The 25,015-nt window shown below is 33.5% G+C and overlaps 1 protein-coding gene across 3 annotated transcripts; it reads left to right on the top strand.

The window, feature by feature from the left end:
• LOC125650426 (leucine-rich repeat protein soc-2 homolog) lies at positions 1-24,258 on the top strand. Of its 3 annotated transcripts, none has more exons than XM_048878731.2 (13): positions 1-147; positions 8,881-8,956; positions 9,081-9,331; positions 9,527-9,585; positions 14,826-14,978; positions 16,032-16,197; positions 18,023-18,092; positions 19,606-19,717; positions 20,021-20,075; positions 20,532-20,692; positions 22,355-22,476; positions 22,861-23,010; positions 23,533-24,258. In XM_048878731.2, exons 3-13 carry the CDS (start codon positions 9,083-9,085, stop codon positions 23,679-23,681), a joined length of 1,446 nt encoding a protein of 481 aa, XP_048734688.1. In that variant the 5' UTR covers positions 1-147; positions 8,881-8,956; positions 9,081-9,082; the 3' UTR covers positions 23,682-24,258. The 3 variants fall into 3 exon arrangements, with proteins under 3 accessions (XP_048734688.1, XP_048734687.1, XP_048734686.1); XM_048878730.2 differs by having other exon boundaries at positions 8,799-8,956; XM_048878729.2 differs by having other exon boundaries at positions 8,796-8,956.
• Positions 24,259-25,015: the final 757 nt, after the last annotated feature.

Below are 25,015 nucleotides of genomic sequence, written 5' to 3'. Positions count from 1 at the left end.
GGGTTCGGAATACGAAAAACATTGAATCCAATATTTTCTAAAATTTCGACTTTTTTTTTCTCGTCTGTTCATAACTCTATTGAACAGCGAACAACTCTAAAGCAAGGCCTCTGCCATGCCATCAGGTTGATAAAGTGAAAACTTGATGTAAGTACATTGCTCTATCGTAAAAATAGTAAGATATCGGATCCAACGGATCTGTAGGATTTTTCGTTCTGGTCACAGGGACCTGTCATAAAATATTTTTATTTTATATAAAACAGGTCGAGCACAATCTCTTGATTTAGCTATATAGCTTTATTAAGCTATATACTTTATTAAGCTATTTGAAATAGCTTGATTTAGCTATTTCAAGTCTTTTATCAAATTAATTTCCAAAAGCATAATTGTAAAACAGGCTGGGAACACTTCCCCAATAGCGAGATGGATATTCTCGCTAAAACACGATTATCTCTCTCTAGCGAGAGTAAATATATCCCGTACAACCGAGAAAAACACCCATGAAGTACATATCTTCGTGTTTCATGTGAAAAGCAGAAAAAGTGTTAATGTCTGATACTTCTGCCATATATTAATCAAAACAAAAACAGGAACAATGTATTGGATTTCACACTGCTTCCCTCTTACGCAGCAATTTTGATATGCAATTTCTTGACTATGTTGTCAGTTTCATAGAACAATTTGCATCATGTTGAGTGTGTGTCACACTTCTTCAGCGTTGCACGGGATTTGCCATTAATTTCATTAAAGACGCCAAAACACCTGTTTATGGTAATGTTTACTCTCTCGCTAAAGAGGGATAATCGCGTTTTAGTGAGAATATCTCGCTATATGGGAAGTGTTCCCAACCTGTAAAAGTCGAATTTCACTGAGCACATTGCAAACAAAAAAGAATTCTTAAACTATGTCCCTTAGGGAGAATTTTGATTGAATCACAATGTTTAGGATTATTAAGTTGTTGAGCAACAGTTATCCAATCTTCAGATTTCAGAATAGCATAAAACTTTAAATATTGAGAATCAACAGAATAATGGATTGTCAATCTGACAGGTTACACAATCATTGTAAAGTCATCACACTTTTCTCAGGGCTTGCAGCTAACTTTTTATGTCACCAGTCCAGCGGGACTGATGGGGTATAATTTCAACCAGTCCACAGAAAAATTTACCAATCCAAGAAATAATTAGATATATTTTGTTAATGTTATTGAAATGAAATTTAACTCAATATGCCTCAGACAATATTGTAAAACTTATGTGGTATTTATATTTACGAATCAGATTCGTCTGATATCTACAGAGCATGCCAAATGTGTATATAAGATTTCATAAGTATATTTTCCAAAATGGTGCTTTAGAAAATTAACCAGTCCTATCAGACTGACTAATACAAATGTCAGTCAGTCCACCAGACTTTTAACCAGTCACAGGCTGACGGACATGTGTTAATTTCGAGCTTTGTTTCTATGCTTCAACGCACAGGTTAGTGGACAGTTCACAACTAGTGATGTGAATTGGTGAGAATTTCATAATCGATGATTGGTTTACTGTAACTAACTAATTATCGATTATAATCGGACACAGAGAAATTCTATAACAAAGTCATTTAACTACTGAAAAAGTGTAAATAAATATTTTCTACATTTATATTCGTTGTTTCTATTGCTCAGTATCATATAGATGTTCTTTGGTTCAGACATATAAATGAAGGACCATCCATTAAAGAGAATCTTGATACGAGCAAAGCCATGTGTGAATTTACTGCTTTCAAAGGCCAGTGTTGCATGTACTCTGGACCTGCATATCATATTTTCAATTGGTGACAATAGACTTGTTGTTATTTCTATTTTTTTGTTGTTGATCAAATGAATTTCTCTCCGTATTTGTCTCTGCTGAATTTTGATTATACTGAATCATCGTAAGTTAATGACACGTAACTTTGATATACGGGGATATAATTGAAGCAAACGACGTATGTTTTTGGCATGTAGACTCTTCTAAAAATCCTATTGGCTTTTAGATATGTTATATATTATGTAATTAAAGGATATTAAGATAGTTAAAGCAGTGTGCGAAACTAACTTTAAAGTTCTATAGACTTTCGGTCCATAGTCATTTCATTTCCTATAGACCACAACAAATTCCTATAGACCAAAATTTAACATGCAATATTCTTTGTTAATAAAAAATAGATAATAGACACAAATTTGATTTTGGTAATTCATTCATGATAGTTTAATTATATTCTTTTTCAATTTCACACACAAGCTTTTCAATTAGAATTCCGTTTTATTTTTCATTTTGTTCCACCTCAGTTTCAGTACGATTCCTCATCTGAGTCACTTCTACTACGTTTCATATTCTCATTATTTTCTGTGACTTTAGCCTTGCTGGAACTTGTTGTACTGACCAATTTCCTTTTGATTCCAGGGCGTACACCTTCCACATATTTTAACCGTTCGAAAAAGAACTTTGCGAATTTGCTCCAAAATGGCATACATTGAAGTAACACCCACCCACCCACCCACCCCCACCCCTGTTGAAAATGGAATAATCTCATTCGAATGATTTGTAATTATTACATTGTGGAACATTTTATTACAGCTAAGGGCTGAACAGAAACATCAGCGCAATGTCTATAAACTGGTCCTGCTTCTCATATATGTTTAATAAGCGGCAGGGAACCAGTTTTTTACTCAGAATTCCTATAGACAAGTCGGTCTATAGCTATTTTGATCATTATAGACCGATTTGATTTTCTATAGACATTGTCTATCGGTCCATGGTTAATTTCGCACACTGTTAAAGAAAAACAAATACAAACAGAAAATATTTATATACACTATTTTCAACAAAAGAAACAACAAATATAGATGTACAAAATATTTCTTCACACTTTTCCAGCAGGTAGTTAACTTCATTATAGAATTTTTAATGTCCAATTATATTCAATTATTAGCTAGTTACAGTAAACCAATCATCGATTATGAAATTCTCACTGATTCCCATCACTAGTCTTACGGCATGCAGATATAAGAGACACAGGACAATAGTTAGCTGTCATATCCTGGTCTCCTTTCTTAAGAAAAGGTGTGATGTGTGCTGATTTCCAATTGTCTGGGATTTTCCCTTGGTTATGATGCTTGGGAAATGGCTTGGTAGCAGTGTTGCTTTGTTTATAAGTCAAGTGAAGGCCTATTTGTTGTAAAGATGTCTATAATGTTGCTACCACAGGTTAAGAAGCTGACTTGCTTGACTTAATACCCACTTGTCCAATTCAAAAATATTTAGTTTAATCTTATTTTCTACAATATGTATTTATACCCCAGCAAACAAAGTTTGAGGAATATATAGGTTTCACTTTGTCCATCCATCATCAGTGATTTTTTAAGGCCCATTATGAGTCTGAATTTCGACCCTTTCCCCTCCTAAAAATTGCCAATTTTTTCCCAATTTAGCTTGCATTTTCCCCAATAATAGAATTATGAAAGGAAAACGTATTTGAACATTCGATGTGAATTATATACATAAGAGTTATGGGAATGGTGATTTGGATAGAATAGATGAAATTTTAGAAGGTTAAAGAAAATTAGACATGTAAAATAAAGATAATATAATTTTTGATATGATTTTAAAACTTATTTACGATAAAATTGATTTTTCCCAATTTGACTGAAATGTCGAAAAAATATTCCCAATTCGAAAGCCACAGGACCCTTGTTAAAAATGTAGAGAAATCACTGGTCATGCCATCCATAGACACATTTTGTCTGGATATTTTCTCGGAGACTGTTCATATACTTTTTAGCTCACTTGAGCCAAATCTTCTTCTCAAGAACAACAGAAAAATATAGCCCATAAACAACTGACTAGCTGCAATTCCTACATCAAAACACAAAAAAGGAACAACCCAAACTTTAGATGTAAATTCTACCCCTGGAAAAGTGTACGGAAAATTTCTTAAATTTCACTACAGTGATACAACAATCATCACTTAACGGAATGTACGAGTATCGAAGAGACATACTGAAAATATGAATATGGTGGAGATACGTGATACTTCCTTCTCTTGAATGAGTAGTAGCAGGGACCTATGTGTCTTCACATCTCCAAGGCTCGAAATTAACATATGCCCGTCAATCCGTGACTGGTTGAAGCTCTGGCGGACTGACTGAATTTTGTTTTAGTTAGTCTGATGGGACTGGTCAATTTTCTAAGACATTATTTTGGAAAACTTGCTTATCTATTTTGTTGCTAATCTTAAACACGCTTTTGGCATTCCTTTGTAGACATCAGACGTACCCAATTAGTGTTGCAATATTGTCCGAGGTATATCAAGTTAAATCCCATTATTTTATTTGAATAACATCAACGACATATGTTTAATTATATCTGGAAAACCCTGGAGGACTGGTAAATTTTTCTGTGTTCTGATTGAAATTAAACCCAATCAGTCCATTTGGACTGGTGACAGAAAAAGTTAGTTTCAAGCCCTGATCTCATCAGAATGAATTCCATTCATTGTACAATCAAAGTTTTACTTATTTTAAGAATTCGACAGAAGAAATAAATTTTATTGATACGTCACAACCGAACACGTCACAGATAAAAACGTGATATTCTGCTTCAAACAACAACACAGAACTGTATCATTTCACAGACTATTCTATCAATGCATCATATCATAAGAAGTTCTTGTTTGTAAATGCACTATATATCTTTTATATAAAAACTTGAGAAGCAATAAAACTAATAATATCGTATGTGTTTGCGTTGTTAAGCAACTCTGCAAAATGTACACATCTCCACGTTTTTTATTGTGTATAGCAACATCAGCTGCATTTTTTACTTCAGTAAATTCATTGCGTGTATAATTGTTCTGATGATGACCACCCCATGGTCAAAACCGGTCAACCAAATAAAATTCACACTGCATTCTCATGATGTGTTGGTGATCTGTTTTAATTCTTTAAGTTTATACTTTAGATACAGACCCTGTTGAATACCACATGGTATCCACTCGTGAGAATCTTCCGTAATTTTAATCACAAGGTGTTGGTCTCCAGTTTTTTTTACTTTGTCTAAATTTTAACTTGCTGATTGTGGCAATGAGTAAATCTGTAATCATTTCAATAAAAAATTTAATATGGGGGAAGATGGTCTTTATGATTGGGAATGCCAAATGGGGTCTTTTTTGGCCCTAGAGGCCCCCCCCCCTCCCCCAACAATCAGTGCTCTTCCAGACGGTCATGTACAGAACAACATTTACTTGTCTGGCAAGATTTTGGATTGTTGCCATCTTTAATTAAAGGGACTGGTTCACGATTTTTGAACAAAATATTTTTTATTTTTTATGTGCAACATTAAGAATATAACTCATTTAATGTTGACCACCAACATTTTGACCTTATGAATGCAAAAATAAAAGCAATATATTAGCCTTAAATCTGTGTTATGTAAACAAAGACTCGAGTCTTTTCATGTATATAAACACACCAGTGAAATGTTAGTTTTGTAATATAAAGCATCTAAATTTTGCATAGTCACAAATTTTAACTTTTAGATGACACATTTTACCTGAAGAATGCTTGAAATGTTAAAGATATAATAAACTTAGATCGATAACCATTTCTTTTGAAAATTTCGTAAACAAAAACATACCGCAATCTTTGTTTACAAAACAAAAAATGAACTCTCTAAAATGAGCTTGTGATAATGTATAACCTTAATTTTTGTGTGAAATCTTTTAAACACATTAGACAGTATAAGATTCTGATCATCAAAAGTGAAAAACAAAATTTTGGGGAAAATCGTGAATCAGTCCCTTTAATGTTGAGACTTGTATTCTGTTACTTTCAATTACCCAAGTGAAGAAAAACTTTTTGAGACTTGTGTATTTAATGATTTATGTTTTCCTTGATTATCATCAAAATCAATAGATTAACCTTAAATATCAATTTTCTAGTAATCTGTTATAATTGATCAGTATTTCATCACTATATTAAACTGTTCATATAATATTTTAAAAGAAATGTAAATTTGACTTATTGGCTGTTCTGTTAGAAATATCCTGGAAATATTTAAATGTATGAAATTCTCTTTGGGAAATGCACACATGTTTAAGAGATGATATGTTTCATAGCATTCGTAATGTCATTATGTGTACATGTAAGGCACAGAATTATTGGGGATGGATTTGATGTCTGTTGTATCTACTTTTCAATTCCCAATGCCATTTGCTCTTTTTATTAAACTCTTTTAAGTTACACAGTTTAATAGGTTTATGTCAAAAAATTGACAATAATACAAAGCCCCAGTACGCAATTTCCAAGTTACCCAATAGTTATTTCCCTTGTTGAACTCTTGCACACGGTGAGATGCAAAGTATGTTTTTGTATTCACGCGGTGGGTACAAATGCTTGTTGCTGCATTCATATATTGCCTAAAGGATGGATACCAAACATCATGCAACCACCCAAATTGCATGGACACACAAATTTAGTAAGTTTAAGAATATATGATAATAAAATAGCTCAAACAAAAATCGATAATCATCATCTTTCTTTGATAAAAGGATCACTTGTGCATTTCATATTTAATTTAATGGCCTAATACTTATCATTTCCATTATTGGAACTCTTCAAATTAAAGGCGCGTAAAGTCGTGCTACCGGGACAACATACGTAAACATTACTTAGGCATACGTAATATAAATTATGTTATCGAATACATATTATAACCGACTGCAAACCACAACACTGATTAAAATTCTAAAGGCAAATTTAGGAATTGATTATTCTTACAAGAAAACAGACGAACTTATTAAACTATGGGAAGGAGTGCAGGTATTAATCTGCCAAATCTGACCGATATAAAGCATCAATCGCAAGAAGAACTGTGAAGGGAAAAACCAAAACGCACATCCGACACAATAACTTTTCTTGTAATTAATGGGATTCATATGTTATTAGAATTATTCTTTCAGATTATGAAGACATTCTATTTTATACAATTTGGACAGGTTCATATATGTCATGGACTTTGTAATTGTTAATGTACCCCCCCCCCCCCCCCCCCCCCCCTCGCTCTCTCTCATTTTCAAATATTTTAGAGTAAGTTAGATACTTGCCAAACTGCATTTTTAAAGACGTTTATAACACTAATTAACACAACAAATGCGTTTCTAAACTGCATCTAAACTATTTTGAAAATTGCAAAATATTGATTGACTTAGGACAGAGAACATCCATCGTTGTTTGGAATTTTTATAATAGGTGTAGCGGAATTTTAAAAAACATGTAACATCCTTGATAAACTAGTGTTAGTATATTTTTAAAATACAGTTTGACCAATGGCTATTTTATTTAAAAGTACACCATGTACTTTAACTTAAAAAAAAGTGGGAGGGGGGGGGGTCCATGAACGTTTCGTTTATGTCCCAGTAATCTCGCACTTGCTCGCGAGACTTGTGCATTCTCTTACCAATGACGCACAAGAGTCATCAAAGCGCGATAACTCTAATATGATGGTAATGAGAAGTATTAAAACAAATTATTCTTAACATGCTCAGTTTAATGTAAACCAACGGCTGATGTAAACAAAATTTATGCTTTTGAAACTTTTATCCTATTTACATAGCCAGTCTATACTGTAAGTATACATCTTGTACCCACCAAAGCGTTCAACAGAATACTGAACGTACCTCCATCACAAAAGAGCTGATATCTCGGAAATTGCATGTTAAATATGAACAAAAGACTCCGGCGAATTTGAACTCGAGATCTGTGGGTCACTTTTAAACCCAATACTTTATCCACTGGGCTAGGATGATAGACAAGCAAATTGATTGATACAAATGATTTCACAAAACATTTAAATCACCATCTTGTGACGTGGTGTCATAAAAGTGTAAGTCTTAGGTGTAATTTAGCTGCAGAACTGTAGCTCTCTGAGAAAATATTGGTACAGATCTGGTCCCAATATTTTCTCAGAGAGCTATACAGTTCTACAGCTAGATGTAATTAGCTACCTTAGACATTAGATATGCACTGTATTGCCTCTTCAATAGGTAGTAGTAGTGAGTAGATAATAGTCTTTTTTATCTGTATGGTATCTACTGTACAGCTTAAAAATCACACGTTAATCTTGAAGCTAAAAAGCCTAGAAGCTTAAAATCTAAAACAAATTTTTTTTTTTTAAATCAACTTTCAGTCCTTTAAAGGGATTTTAACTTTCAATAACAGGGATAGAAGTTTAGATCCCAGTATTGTAATATTTAGTACAATGCTAAAATACTGCTATTGTGGAGAACTTTTGTGGTTTTTGAAATCCAGTTTGTTATTTTCACTCTATTGTACTGTAAAAGGATCTTACATAATACATAATTCTGTTTTTAATTTCTTTACAAATGGTTATTTGAAAGATTAAAGCATTTAATGTAGTAATCCAAACAGTATATGTAAACATAGATAAAGATCAGTTGGTTTCTAAATGATCAAAAACAACAGTGAAATGTGGATTAGTCAATGACTAAGTGTGTTTGAATGCTACAAAGTAGTATTATGTAGTCATGATGTAACATATAATTGAAACTGTCATGTAATGGATTAGTTAGTATTCGGTTATTAAGAACGTTGCGTTGACAGATTTTACTTTTATGGATATATAAAGGTGTGTTGCATTGTAAGACAGGACTTATTCTATAGTATTGATAGATGAGATTCAGAATTCAAGTGCTGATGTATCAAAATATCTTGGTATATTAGACCCTCCTAGATTATATGTTTTCTGTATTAGTAGGTATTCACATATTTGAGAATGCGATGAAGATGAAGGAAATTTGAAGAACGGCAATGTGAGATGAGGTCTGTTATGATTGTAGGTAAAACACCTGAATGAGCAAGACACAGAGAGGTGGAGGGATTAGAATGCGTATTGATTTAGTAGTATCATCATAGGTAAGTTTATTATTACTGTAATAACTAATTTTACCTGGATTTTAGAGTGTACTCACAGAGTGGTAAACATTAATCTTATCAATAATCATTAACAGGGAGTTGATGATGCTTAACTGTTTTGCAGGTATGAGTGGGTACTTTTACCAGTACATAACTGTTGTAGTCCGAGACTTCATTTTCTTCTATGATGATGTACAGTCCACCACAATTGCTGTAGCTATTGCCAGTTCACTGTGCTGTTCCATAGTCTGGGCCATTTGTCACCTCCTGACATTAGGCTCCTCCACCTGTAGATCTACCAAAGTCAATAGGTCTACTTTCCTCACAACCAACCATGCTGTGGCTAAAAGCAGAAGAAGGATGTCCCCTAGAAATGTAAGCATTAAAGAGCTGTGTGTGCTGATGTTTGAATGTGCATGCAATAGATTGTTCAACAGAGTTCTTACTTTAGGCTCCCGGGGTGGTAAAATATATTCATTGTTTAAAAATTCAGAAATTTATCTGAAACGAGAGTAAATTTTGTATTAAAGGTGTTTTTTCTGGTCTTTATACAATATTTTTTATTTAAAGTCAACAAGTTCTGAAGATGAGACAGCAGTTTATGAGGAAATTGAAGTTCCTTGTGTTCAGTAAGTAAAACCAATTTTTAACGTTAATTATTAGTGAGGAACACTTTGGCTGTAGAATATTCAGGCCACTTTTAATGACACTTGTCATTTTTCATCTCATGCTGCTTTGTTAACTCCAGGGCTGTCAGTTGCCTGATTTACTGTGGTAATTCACAAATTAATTAAAAAGAGTACTGTTGGTCGTTTGCATCATATTAAAAAGAATCTTTCATTAAGGCAAGCTTTATATCAATGGGGAAAGCTTTCTTTACACCCCTACCTGCACCTCCTTATATAAATTGTTTAATTAGAAGCATGTGTGCCTGACTGCATAATAATATGCACCATATCATGCAACAGCCTTATCCTAATTGATTATACTTATAGTTATTTTTATGATGAGGTCAAAACCTGTTGATGAGCGAGATGTCTGGTGGGTGTGGTAAATAGAAAAGAATGTGTGAACCTGCCATTGTATATTGACATGTTACTGTGGCTTAGTGTGCTGAGAATGATAATTGTGCAAAACACAAACATTATTTGAATATCCATGACATATTTTTGAAAAGATCTCCCAAAGCAAAGACAATTTTTGTCTTCTTAACCATTTTGAACATCAAATTTAAACATTAATGCTAAGATGGGGTCAGAGAACTTGAATTTTTCAGTGAATCAACAACATAGTAAAATATCACTTTATTCCTTCATTTAATGATAAAAAATTGAAAGTACCCCAGTAAGTTTACTTTTGTCTCCAGTAAAACAAAATCAATGCAAAATAATCAAATTCAAAACTAAAAAAGAAGTTATAACTGACAAAAGTAACAGGACATAGTAAATCTGTATATCTTTAACTTGTTTCCCTTCTGGGGCTAATTTTAAATACCCTACTCCTAATATTTTCCTACCGAAAAATTGAGTAAACCATTTTGTCTTTCCTGTATTTTCCGATACAATTATACTCCTACTTTATTTAATTCTTTATGTATCTTATTGCCCCAGTGTTACTAGTGCCCTACCATGCAGTGAATCAGAAGGGAACTATAGGTCTCCTCTTTGTCTCTCTGAATAAGATACCATGTGCAGTCTTGTTTTGCAAGGTTACCAAATCAACCCCATATACAATACACTATACATAATGATATCCATAAAAACTTCAGTAGACTTGCTCTGTAAACACAAAATGTCATTGACACAACTATAAAGATGTTTTCTTGTGGGGTTAAAAGTGACTTACTTTTTTTTCATACCCACATCACTCAGAGATATAGTATATGTCATTTTGTCTGATTAACCCCACAATGACAAATCAACCCCATAAACACCAAATGTACTCTGACACCAGTACCTTTAGTAGGTTTGCTGTGTAAAAACAAACATGGACATCTGTCTGTCAGTCAGTCTGTCCCACTTGGTTTTCTGCACCCTTTTTCATCATGCTTAGAGTTAGGAAGCTGAAATTTAGTATGGTTTATTACTGTATTTTTTCAGATCAAGTTTAAATATTGTTACAGTTGAGAGATTTTTACAGGGTATATGGAACTTTGTACCGAATTTAGTTTTCTGGACTTTTTTCACAATGCTTGATTTATGAACCTGAAATTTGGAAGGTGGTTAACTACTGTATGTTAACAGAAGAAGCTGAAATTTCATCACTGTTGAGTGATTTGTACAAGGTTAATGGGATTTTGTGCTGGATTAGTTTTGCGGACTTTTCTCTACAATGCTCTGAATTGTTATACGCCTGTCAAAGACGTGACATATTATGGTATGGCGTCGTCCATCTGTCTGGACCTTGTGGGCAGGATACAAACCGAATTGTAAGCTCCAGGATTTTGCATCTAGGCAAGTCAAAATACTTGCTTTCGATGACGATGGAATTCTCTCCACACTGTCACATGCTACACAGTCATTGAGAATGGAAATGGGATATAGTTGTTTAACATACATTTAAGAGGATCATATATATATATATATATATATATATATATATATATATATATATATATATCTTGCCAATGCCATATATAAATTCCGATGAATGTATATTTATATTAGCTAATGAAACATATTTTTGGAACATTTTGACTAGAAAAGACTAGTAGAATCCTATACAACTAACATCTTGTTTTTCATGTCTGTATTGGTCAGTTTTACTTGCCTACACATAAATATTCATTGAAAACTTTTATATCAAAACATTTAAGTTGCTTAATTCATCATGTAAAAATACAGCAAAATAGAAGAATCATGGCCCTGACATTAAACAAATCAGTGGTATAACTAGCATATTACTCAAACTAATTTCAAAATAAGTCAGCTGAAACTGGATTCTTCATTGTATATTCAGTTGCAATGTGTATAGCAGCCTCTTGTGAAGACTTGATGTAAGAATTATTGCTAGCAGTGGCGGATTTAAGGGGGGGTGCAGCCGGCGCGTGCCCCCCCCCCCCCCCTAAAATTTTCAAATTTAAGGTAAATCGTGGTATCTTGCTTAGAAAAATTAACTAAACGATAGAAGAAGCAATAATTTCTTGCACTCCCGGAGAAATAAATGAAAAAATCTTTTGATTTCTTGAATTACTTTATTGGAAGAACTTATTTTTTTCAAAAACCCTTAAAATTTGCGTCATTTTATTAATTTCACCTTACAAAAATGATAAAAAATAGTAAAAATGACTAAATAGGAGACATATTTCAAGCCCTATAAAATCTGTAAAATCCAGGAGCTTCCGGGGGCCCTGGGCCCCCACCTCAAGGCGGTCCCCCAGACCCCCTGCCTCATAAAGTAGCACCCCCCGTAACCACAATTCCTGGATCCGCCCCTGGCTAGGGTTTTAAAAATAACAAATATCGTACATCACTTTATGGAATAAAAAGATTGGTTGCGATAATGAACAGGTGTCCAACAATTGAGTAATATAAAGTGCTATATGAATGGGTTGTGTGGGTAACTTTCAAAACCTTGACCCAGGATGAAATCCTTCCACCTTTTAAAGATTCCGTGATAAGGTTATATAGTATTATAGTACTTTCCTTGAAGCAGATAATCCAACATTTTATCAGTGAGTCCACTCAAAAACTTACTCTTCTGGCCCTGAGCTACTTCTGCTCTTACTCATTGTCATATTGCAATGTCTTTTAAAAAAAAAGTAATCAGTGATAAAATCTTAATGCTGTCATATCAAAATGAAGCGGGTTGTTCCAAAATACACCCTTTCTGCTTCTACTCTTTTCTATTAAGCTATATCAAGGCAAAACAAAGCTGCCATATATGTCCTTGGCAAGTTTGTCTTAAAAACACCAAATTGGAGCAGAAGCCCTTTTAAGAACTATGCGAGTCCTTGACTTTTCTGAAACACATTTCTTGATAGATTTAGAAATAAAAATTGGTGATGGAACAAACCACATGTCTAATCTTGAGCATGAAAATTCTGACACATCAACTCCGCTAATTCAAGGGTAAAATCACACGGAATTAAATGTACACCACATTTAGCATTATAATGTGTTGCAAATGCATCAAGGTTGTGAAAACCTGGTATCTGTCACTCAAAACATTGTAAACTGAAACAGGAATGTTCCAATCATTTCTATTCAGTCTGTCTCTGTACGAAGCAAATCTGCCTCATGATTGAGATATCAATTTTGGAAAAATGGAAATGTTGTTATTCTTGCAAACTGCAAACATTTCAGAGGGAATGACCTGTTAATTCTCTGTTTTACTATCCACCTCTAGAATTTGAGAACTAATGCAAAAAATATTAATTATTTTTCTTTTTGGTACATGCAGCCAGTTGCAGATTACACCTGTTGGTGTATATTATAATATTATAGTGATTGACATTTTCTTGGTCAATACAATGCTTTAGCTACCCTCTGGGCTCAGTGAATATTGTACTTTTCAGAAACCTAAAGCATTGTATTGATCAAGAAAACGTTAATAATTGTTTTAAATATTATTATTCCGATTACTCTGTTACCTGATTAAGTTAAAGGAATCGCAACAGGTGTGACTAGTCAATGGGGGATGCTTACTCCTCTTGGGTACCTTAGTGGTGTGTCCAGGGGTCCATGTTTGCCCTGCTCTTATTTTGTATTCTTTATTGGATTTATATAAAGATTAACCACTGTTCGTTATCTTCACCTTTTCATTATCAAATAATTCAAAACATTGAAAACGGCTATTGGCACTTATGAAATGATACCTGGTTGACCATCTTTTTATACGCCTGTCTTTAGACAGGACATATTATGGTACAGCAATGTCTGTCCATCCATCCGTCCGTCCGTTCGGGGTTTTCTCTTTATAATTTCATTTCCCTTTCACATATCATGCTGAAACTTGCTGTGTAGCTTCTTTGTGGGTCACTCTAGGTCATACTGCAATTTTGATCCATTTCGACCTTTTTTCCAGGAGTTTTGCCCCTTTATTTGGAAATAATTATTATATGGAGGGTACATAATTTGTCCGCCCTACTCCTCCCACAGTTTTCAAGTGAGCGCCTTCTTATTTTGTGGAGTGTTTGTATGGGTATTGAAGATGTGCATGTGGGATGGATTTTGATTTTCTACAATTTTTTAGAAAATTACAGGTTGTTGAACTTGGTCTAATTGAAAATTAACATTCTATGGAGGGTACATAATTTGTCTGCCCTACTCCTCCCCCAGTTTTCAAGTGAGGACCTTCTTGTTTTGTGGAGTGTTTGTATAGGTACTGAAGATGTGCTTGTGGGATGGATTTTGATTTTCTACAATTTTTGAGAAATTACAGGTTGTTGAACTTAGTCTATTTGGAAATTAATATTCTATGGAGGGTTCATAATTTGTCCACCCAACTCCTCCCTCAGTTTTCAAGTGAGGACCATCTTATTTTGTGGAGTGTTTGTATGGGTATTGAAGATGTGCATCTGGGGAAGGATTTTGATTTTCTTCCATTTTTGAAAAAATTGCAGGTTGTTGAACTTGGTCCATTTTGAGGAAATCTCGATTTTTAAGCTAAGACCCTTTGTTCATATGAAAGTTTGTCACAGCCTCATGATGGCGATACTACATGAAGCAAAGTTATACAAATTATAGCACAAGAAAAACACCCTATGTAAGCATTTCACAGGCGTATTATGTACCGTTTGCGGTACTCTTGTTTACAGCTAGAATGCAGGACCTAGTTAAAAGTGATTTTATAGGACTACCAAAAAATAAAAACCATTTGAATCACTTTTGGAATTTCCAGTAATATATTATTTCTTTCTTTGTTGTAGATGTGGCCAGTACATTGCAGATTACACCTGTAGATTTGTGACTTGTAATATCTGTTGCTTAGCTCCTTCATCATGTTCAACTCATCATGCTTCAGAAAATCACAGAAGGCCATACAACAAAAAGAAAAAAGGAGTGACTGAAATTAACCTGAGGTAAGGCTTCAGATGCTAGCTGTATCATTGTAATGGATTCAGATTGAATTGTTGATTTGAAGGGTACTGGATATATACATCAGTCATTACATATTGGGTTTGGATACTGTCATCGAGTCCTGGTGTGTATTTCAAAGGTAAGTTGTGATATGAATCTGGTTCTCACGGTTTTACTATTTCACTTCATCAGAGTCCTGCATTGAAAATGTGGAAGCTCATTAGGAATCATATTGTCCCTCCCTCCGTCTGTCCATCAACACTTGTTATGATGCGATAATTCAAACGGTTTTCATTGTAACATTTTCAAATTTTGTTCTGAAATAGTTTACAATAAGATAAAGATATATAAAAAAAATTCTGTTATGTCATACCATGGATGACATCACAATACAGATTTTCACGTGCTGAGGTGAGAACACCATGATTTCTAAAAAGTGTGGTCAAAAGCATTCAACATTTCGACATACTTAAAATGATAAATCAATTTAGGGAGCAAGCACAAATAAGAAAGAACAGAAAATTTTCGTTGTTAAAGCTTTTTTTCACTGAAGCCGTCAACTGATAGTTGAATCACGTGACATGTAAATATAAACTGGGGTTATGCTTTGTTTTGAAAATGAAATTTTTAATGTCTCAGTACATCTTTGCATCAGTTTTTGAAATTTAGGGTTGTTGCTATGTTTTACACAAATCAAATGCGATCATATTGGTAATTAAATATCTAATTGGTTTTTGTTTTGGTTCCAAAATAGTGTCTATGCCCCTTTAAATTTCAGTGTGATCAATTTTGAAAATTATCCAAATAATAGGCAGATTTACAGTGTACTTTACTTTAAATCAATTTTGTTTCATTCCAAAGGAGCATGTAACCTCTCTGATTGATTCACATATCACCAAAAAACAATTTCAAATGTTTTGTGTAATAATGACATATTTGATATGACTTGGCAGAGAAGTATTGTTAATTTCTACATACATACACGTGGTGCCACTTGCATTAATTTTGTTGCTGTGATTATAAATCAGTTAAAGCATGAATTTACACTGTTATAGCAAAACTGACATCACAGAATGCCCCCACAGAATGGGATACATTGGTCCCCAGTTAACCCTCCTTAACCTGTCATACAACAATCTGTGTCACATCCCAGCAGAGATTGGCTGTCTGCGGGGCCTGGAGGAGCTACTCCTAAACAACAACAACATCAGCTCTATACCAGTAAGTGCTGCGGATCTACCCATCCATTGGTTTGTTAGTCTCTCTAGAGTTAAACCTTTTGGGATTCCGAATTATAAGAATATTGGGAACATTAATGCTGAATGATATAGGTTTTTATTTTCAAGAAAGAAACCACATAATTAAAACAGATTAGTGCAGAATGGGTTTCCCCTTTTTATGCCCCCTTGAAAAGGGGGGCATATTGATTTACACTTGTCGTTTAGTCAGTGTGTCAGTTGGTCAACCATGTGTTGTCTGCTCAATATCGTAAGAACCCTTACTTGACAGACATCAAACTTGTTGTACTGGTTTCCCTTAAAGAGTAGATGACTCCTATTGATTCAAAGGTCAAGGGTCAATCTACTCAAGACATATGAAGATATTGTCCAATCAATATCTTGAGAAACCTTTGTTTGACAGACATCAAATTTGGTACATTAGTTCATCCAAAGAAATAAATGTCCCCTATTGATTTTGAGATCAAACTGGACATATTAAAATATTGTCTGCTCGATATTTTAAGAATACTTTGTTTGACAGATAGCTGAACATGTTAATAAGTAAAACATTGCATTAGCTAAACATGTCAATAACTAAAGCATTGCATTAGCTAAACATGTCAATAACTAAAGCATTGCATTAACTAAACATGTCAATAACTAAAGCATTGCATTAGCTGAACGTGTCAATAACTAAAGCATTAGCTGAACGTGTCAATAACTAAAGCATTAGCTGAACGTGTCAACAACTAAAGCATTGCATTAGCTAAACGTGTCAATAACTAAAACATTGCATTAGCTAAACATATCAATAACTAAAGCATTGTATTAGCTGAATGTGTCAATAACTAAAGCATTGCATTAGCTGAACGTGTCAATAACTAAAGCATTACCTAAACGTGTCAATAACTAAAGTGTTGCATTAGCTAAACATGTCAATAACTAAAGCATTGCATTAGCTGAACATGTTGATAACTAAAACATTGCATTAGCTAAACATGTCAATAACTAAAGCATTGCATTAGCTAAACGTGTCAATAACTAAAGCATTGCATTAACTAAACATGTCAATAACTAAAGCATTGCATTAGCTAAACATGTCAATAACTAAAGCATTGCATTAGCTAAACGTGTCAATAACTAAAGCATTGCATTAACTAAACATGTCAATGACTAAAGCATTGCATTAGCTAAACATGTCAATAACTAAAGCATTGCATTAACTAAACATGTCAATAACTAAAGCATTGCATTAACTAAACATGTCAATAACTAAAGCATTGCATTAGCTAAACATGTCAATAACTAAAGCATTGCATTAGCTAAACGTGTCAATGACTAAAGCATTGCATTAGCTAAACATGTCAATAACTAAAACATTGCATTAACTAAACATGTCAATAACTAAAGCATTGCATTAACTAAACATGTCAATAACTAAAGCATTGATATAGCTAAACTTGTCAATAACTATAGCATTGCATTAACTAAACATGTCAACAACTAAAACATTGCATTAACTAAACATGTCAATAACTAAAGCATTGCATTAGCTAAACATGTCAATAACTAAAGCATTGCATTAGCTAAACATGTCAATAACTAAAGCATTGCATTAGCTGAATGTGTCAATAACTAAAGCATTGCATTAGCTAAACATGTCAGTAATTACATATTGTTTTGTGGTAGAGCAAGTACTTTTAGGCAATGCAATTTAGTTAATTCCCAAAAAATTATTGTAACCAAGTGATTTTGGGGTGTGGGCTTTAGGGGAAGGAGGATAGTATATTTCATTATATCAAGAAAACATCAATATTTATTTGCAGGACAGTATTGGTTCTTTAGTCAACCTTAAAGTGTTGAAACTGTCACATAATCATCTTAAATCTTTACCAGGTAAGCTACTGACTGCTTTTTAATCTGATAACAGTTTTATTTGAACATTTAATTCTAAAGAGACATGACAGGGCCATATAATTTAGTGTACAGTAAAACTGTTTTTATGTTCTGGCTTATCAGAAGTTAAAATACTCTTATTAATTACACACCTCCATGTGATGCATAGTATGAGAGTAAACCACGGTGAATAATTTTTAGTATGGCACACCAATATCAAGACAAAGTTTCACGAGCTTTTAGATACTCATGGTCGAATAAGTTTGTTGAACATGCACAGTTGTATCTTATTGTCAGTCACTCTATAAATAGAAGTGGAGTCAGTTAAAGTTTGTAGGACATGGCCAGGTGTATCTGTTTGTATGACATAAGGAACAGCACTGAATTGTGCTGTATGAGGTGTTACATGGTCTCGTTAATCAGGATGTATAATCATTATGATTATTTATTAACTTTAGCAGTGATTTTTTAAGACCCATTTTAGATCTGAATATTGGCCCTTTCCCCTCCCAAAAATTACCAATTTTCCCCCAATTTAACTTGCACTTTTCCCAAAAATAAAAACTAGTGAAAAATGTATTTGTTAAAAAATAAGTTCAATGTGAATAGTTTATGTATGACATGACAAAGACGCATCAATTTTAGATGATTTAGAAAGAACAGTCGAAAATTTTAACAGCTCAAAGAAAAAAAAGTTAAATAAAAGAAGAATGACATCAATTTGTTTTTAAATTCTTGTTTGATATAATATACATGTATTTAGCATGTTTATAATAATGTCTAGGTTTTCCCAATTTGATCAAAATGTTGACAATTTTTCCCAATTCGAAAGCCACAGGACCCTTTTGAAAAATGTTGAAAAATCACTGTTTAGTATGTATAGCACAAATTCTCATACTGTCATTAATATAGTTATAGAATGGGTAAGAGGGAAAAAGCATTTATGGTCCCCCTGAGACAAGAAAGCCATTTCCTGAGACGGCACTGCAGCCAAGGGATATGGTTATATTTTGTCGAGGGACCAGACCATGAATTTTCTATTCCCTAATACCCTTTCTATAACTGTAATAACAATTTTAGTGTATTATTTTTCTCAAACCTAGCCTCAGCCATCTCTCCATTGATCTAATGACATTTGCTAAAAACTTTGCATCACATCTCGCGATTCCTGGAACTCTTCACCTACTGAACATTTTGATTGGTTAGAAATATTAACAGATATTAATGAGGGAGTAGTCCCAGAGAGGAGCAGATTTTCCAGGAAGTAGTCTTCAGATGGGGGGAATGGTGCATTCTCAGGGAATAGACAGTTTTATTGTACTACTTTTATATAGGGAATAATTGGTAGAGGTACGTAATAAGAATACAGTATGTATTAATCTTGCAGGTTTTTATGATGAAACGAGGAAATGAAAATCGCCAGTCATGTCACTTTAAATTGTTGCAATGTTTCTGTTACTTTAGTTGAAGCTTTCATTTTCTTGATCCACTAATAGAAAGTTTTGGTTTTCAGAATCACTAACAAGTTTGTCTAACCTTGTTCATCTCGATGTTCGAAAAAACAAACTACATTCCCTGCCTGCTGGTGTAGGGAGTCTAATAAAACTGTCTTATCTAAAGATGGGGTAGGTGTGTCAGTGTGATATAACCAGAAAAGGAATAAAAACTGGGTTTTGGTTGGGTAATGCGAAACTGAAAGACCAGTTACGTTTACAAATGAAAATAATTGTTCAGATTCATTTTATCATTTCATTCTGCGATAAAGCTTGTCAAAACAAAATGTTGGTGTGAAATGTGGTTACTGGTACTTAATCGATATTTTTTATATAAACATGTCCTTCCATTTATTTCACATTATTGCTATGAGTTTCAATCTATATATTAAAGAAGATTCAAATCTGATAAAGATATATATATATATATTATAGGTCCAATTCAATTCAGCACATTCCAAAAAGTTTATATAAGTTACAAAGAATGAAGGTAAGTTACACTGACCAAAATAAATTCTATGTTTGGTGTCAAGTAAATTTTTCTAATGCTACATGAGAGAGTATTAAAAAAAATCTAAACACTTGGATAAATGTACCATGCAAACAGAATACACGTATGTAAAGTTGCTTAGTTGATGTTAAACCAAGTCTCCCAAAAAAAGTTCTGCACCAGTGGGTCACAAAATGAAAAAAGTTTTGAAATTGTGAAAACTAATAAAAGTATTTGATTTTGGCTTCAGAATTATAGAATGTACTGTTTGTTTATTTATTTTACAAACTTTCACAAAAACCTATGCATGTGGTTCAATTTACATAGGTCCTTTGGAACAGATTTCTCATAAAGAATTCGTTGAATAACAGTTTATCTATTGAAAATGTATAACCAGTTATACAAAACTCATTGCAGACTTCTGAAAGTTGGTTAACAAATCTTAAAATGTCCTAGGTCTTGAAGATGGAGAGAAACAAGATTGACAATCTATCAGGAGCTGTGAGTAATATGCTGGAGTTAGAGTACCTCAACCTGTCACACTGTCAACTCTCAACCATTCCAAGGGAGCTAGGCTCTTGTAGTGCACTCCGAAAACTTGACATTTCCAATAACAGGTGGGAAGAAATGCTGTTTAGCTCTACAGAAGCATGAGCTGAAGTGAGCTTTTTTTTATCTGAATATATTTAAAATCTGTTTGTATGTGTTTGTCTGTTTTTATGTTGTCAACTTTTGGACCACTGAGTCATTTTCAAACAAACTTGCCTTACAATATCTCCTTAGAGTGGATTCGAGTCTGTTTTAGTGAAATGTCATGTCCCATTCCAAGGGGAGACAACTAAGGAATGGGTGGAATTTTATAAAATCATCATAGGTGGGATCATAATATGGGTTCAAAATGTTTTGTTGAAATAAAGAAGGTAAAATTCCTTTTTTTGAAATCTTCGGAAAAACAGCAGGACCGGGTTGATCAGGTGAGAGTTGTGGCCCGTGGGCCTCTTGTTTGACGGTCTGTTAGGATTGGACCCAGGTTTTATCTTCTTCTTAAGAACCTCGGGGACATTTTCAACCAAAGATGACATAAATCATCCATCTGAATTTTGTTCAAATGAAGGACAAAGCCCCCTTTTTAAGTTAGATAACCAGGAATTTATGAAAATTGGGTGAGATATTTAAAAATATTCTTTTTAAGAACTACTTAGAAGCATCTAAATATATTATGTAGTTTCAAGTTTGTCCAAATGATCCAGAATGGGTGTTCAAATATGGGGGGTCAGTTTTACATGAATGCATGTAGGGATGTAACTTTAAAAATCTGGCTTGCTGAGAACCACAAGGCTATAGATTAATGTCCAGGTTTCCCAAATACTGTGGAATCATTTTAATTCGTGGGGACCAATGTTCGTGGATAAGCAAAATTTTGCTGGTTCGTGGGGAGGTAATTTTGTGGGTAAGCAATACGATGTCACTAGGAAAGATAACTCTACTTGGTTTTTAAAAAATATTCGAGGACACTTAAATTCATGGGTAAGACTGACCCACGAAATCCACGAACATCAATCCCCCACGAACAGTGATGATTCCACAGTAGTGTATATTTCAAGATTGTTAAAATGGTGGTCCAAAGTTTTACATAAAAAAATATATTGGGGAAATATCTTTAAAATCTTGTCAAGAACAACTAAGTTACAAATCATCAAATCGCTGAATGTGAAAGCATCCTATAGAGAAGATTCAGTTTGGTCAGGGGCAGCTTGGGGCTTCAAATTTTACGCAGTAATATATAGGGAAATATTTTTCAAAATCTTCTTGTCAATAACAACAGTGCAACAGTTTGTCAAACTGATATGAAGCATCATCATATAGAATGTTTTTGAATACCACATGATCACACTTTTGCCATCACTATGGTGATTTTGGACCATAAAACAGTGGTAACCACACCTACTTTTGTTTCACTCCAAGGTATAACTGTAGCTCAGGTGAACATTATTGTCCATGGACCTTTTGTCAGGTCATTTGTAGCAGACTGAATTTTGAGAATAATGAATTTGACAGTATACCATGATCCTCCACCTAAGTGAACCAGACAATGGACTTAAGTATAATGCATATATATCTGAAAACATTGTCAGTTTTCATTGACCTTGGTAGTTACTATCAAGGGGAGAATGTTGATGATAAATGTTGCAATGTTACTGGATTTACAATACATGTATTTGTGGGTTTACCAATTTACATTGATTAAATGTTACATCAAATATTGTTTCCTTTTGAAGGATTGCAGATTTACCTGCACATTTTGGCCAGCTGCGAGGACTGACCAGGCTGAATCTGGCTAGGAACAAGCTGCGGTACATTCCATCCACCCTGTTACTGAGTTCAATTAGTGACTGTAATGGTAGGGCACATATCATGAGAGAGAGTTCTATACTAGTGCATTAACGATTACTGCATATACAGGAAAATTTTTACCCGTGTATTTAATTTTGCCCCTTTCCACCCTTATCATTAAGGGCCAATTTAAAAATGATTGAATTTAAATTTACTCATGACTCCAAACCAAGCAAAAGACAATCTTTAGGTAAATTCAAGTCTGGACAAAAATGTTTTTGTATGGCTGGGCAAAAATAACAAAGAGCCAAAAAAAAAAGTCCCTTTATACTGTATATTCATTCTGTAGCTTATGAAATATTGACATATGTATAAGTTGTGTTATTTCTAGTTTCAGATAATGAAATATTGACATATGTATAAGTTGTGGTATAAGTAGTATTATTTCTAGTTTCAGATAATGATTTTATCTCTACTGAGCATTCCATAACATGTATTCCATTGATATGCAAAATCCCTCCACTGTTGGAGTTGAGTGCCAGGGCCACTGTCCAACACCATTCTCATCACTACACGAGTGATTTGCCACTGTCTTTACAAAGTAAATTCATTTGCTTTAATAATTTTATGGAATGTATCATACGAAAAATTTGAATGCACTACTTTATCTTGACAAAGTTATAGTTGAAAAGCATTTTCTCATGCTTTTAATTGACAAGGTTATGACTGCACTAAAAAAATAGATTATAATTCAATTAGCAGGATGAGATTTTAATCGTTCAATTCCAGTAATGTAAATTGAAAGTTAAAACAGGAAGGTCTTTTAAAGTATTAATGACCAGTGTTATTATACATGTAATTGGAAAGTGGATTGAAATTCACTTCAAAAAATTACAATTTTATGGTTGTCCACGCAGAATTGTACCTGCCCTTTTCATTGTGATGTCAATTGCTTTGACAATCACTAAGGCAGCATTTACCCAATCTTGCCAGTTAATGTTTCGTGATCTTGTATGTTACAATCGCCATACCAGTATTTGAAGAGATAATGTCAATGGTAATAAATACGGAAAGTTACTGTTAGATTCATAATTGTACAAGAATCTATTGTTTACTCTTGCAGATCTGATCACAAACAGAAAGTACTGTGTGAACTGTTACAGACCATGTTTTCTTGCTTTCCAAATGACCTTGACATTCCAGAAGTTATCCAACATTGACATTCCTGTTGTGTCCGTAACCTGTTCATCATGTTCATTGGGGCTATGTTAAAAACAAGCTTTGAAAGTCATCTTCTATAAATCTAGTCATTGCAGAAACTGTGATTTGTGTCAGTGAATGTATAAATAAGTTTTATTTACATGTACATGGACTTTATTTTCAATGGTTGAGAGAGCTGCTTCGTTAGCCTCATACATGTATTTTTTTTAAGCAAAAGCGCCTTGGCTACAGCTTTATATATATTTCTTTTTACAAGATCTCTGTGCTGCAAAGAAAAACTGAAAGCATGTTTTCTTTTGTGTTACATTTCATTTTACATGCTCGCATATCTAGTCATAATTGATGTTATTCAGTATTCTACTTGAGAATTTTGGCATGCTCTCTCTCTCTCTCTCTCTCTCTCTCTCTCAGTATATTTCAATTTTTTTTTTACTAATTCAGACAATAAATGAGATGCTAATTATAGAATTGATCTCTGATTACCTGTGGTGATAAATGGAGCTGTTTGAGTAAATTAATGCAGTATTTTATATAAAATGGAATGCAGATTATGCTTTTCAAGATTACAATTGTATTTATATACTTGTATGGCTATGATTTGAAATGCAATTAAAATTCAGAATTGTCAGCTTGGGTTTTTACTTTAGGTGATTTTTACAGATATCCAATCCTTTACTAGTCAGGTGTATGGCACGCCAAATTCACAAAAATAAGCTAAACATAGTTTCACAGTTGATAAACTAGGTTTATCGACTGTAAATTATAGTTTACGAACTGTAAACTATAGTTAACGATTCGTTAACTATAGTTTTCATCCGTAAAACTATATTTAACGGTTGTAAACTATAGTTTAATCCAAGTTTATCCGTCTTTAAATAAACGTTAACAATAGATTTTGCTGATAAATACAGATTCACATTTGTAAACTATAATTTACATTCGTTAACTATAGTTCACAATTGTTAAATCCTAGTTTCACAAATTGTGATACTATATTTATCAGACTTGTAAACCGTAGTTTACAATCGTGAAACCGTGTTTATCATATAAACTATGTTTTGCAATCGCTAATGATTGTTTTCATTGTTAATTATAGTTTACGCTTGTGAAACATAGATTATCTGTTAACTATGGTTTACAGATGTGAAATATAGATTAACGTCAACTATAGTTTACGGTCCGTAAACTATAGTTTACAGTCGATAAACCTAGTTTATCAACTGTGAAACTATGTTTAGCTCATTTTTGTGAATTTGGCGTGCCATACAGGTGCTCTAACAACTGAGCTAGCCAAGCAAATATCCATGCTTTTATCAATATAAGACTCGTGAATTAGTTTAAATGGCAATCTCCCCATCCAGATGCAATGATCATGAATTGTTTTC

This window comes from Ostrea edulis, chromosome 5 (genome assembly GCF_947568905.1).
Source record: "Ostrea edulis chromosome 5, xbOstEdul1.1, whole genome shotgun sequence".
Taxonomy (NCBI): domain Eukaryota; kingdom Metazoa; phylum Mollusca; class Bivalvia; order Ostreida; family Ostreidae; genus Ostrea; species Ostrea edulis.
This window is presented reverse-complemented; position numbering and strand designations above follow the sequence as displayed.

Excerpts from the sequence above, each read along its gene's own strand:
- LOC125650426 (XM_048878731.2), top strand. The coding sequence starts at position 9,083 with ATGAGTGGGTACTTTTACCAGTACATAACTGTTGTAGTCCGAGACTTC. Across the intron at positions 9,586-14,825 it reads ATTGAAGTTCCTTGTGTTCA|ATGTGGCCAGTACATTGCAG; the intron begins GTAAGTAAAACC and ends TCTTTGTTGTAG. Across the intron at positions 19,718-20,020 it reads CTGTCTTATCTAAAGATGGG|GTCCAATTCAATTCAGCACA; the intron begins GTAGGTGTGTCA and ends TATATATTATAG.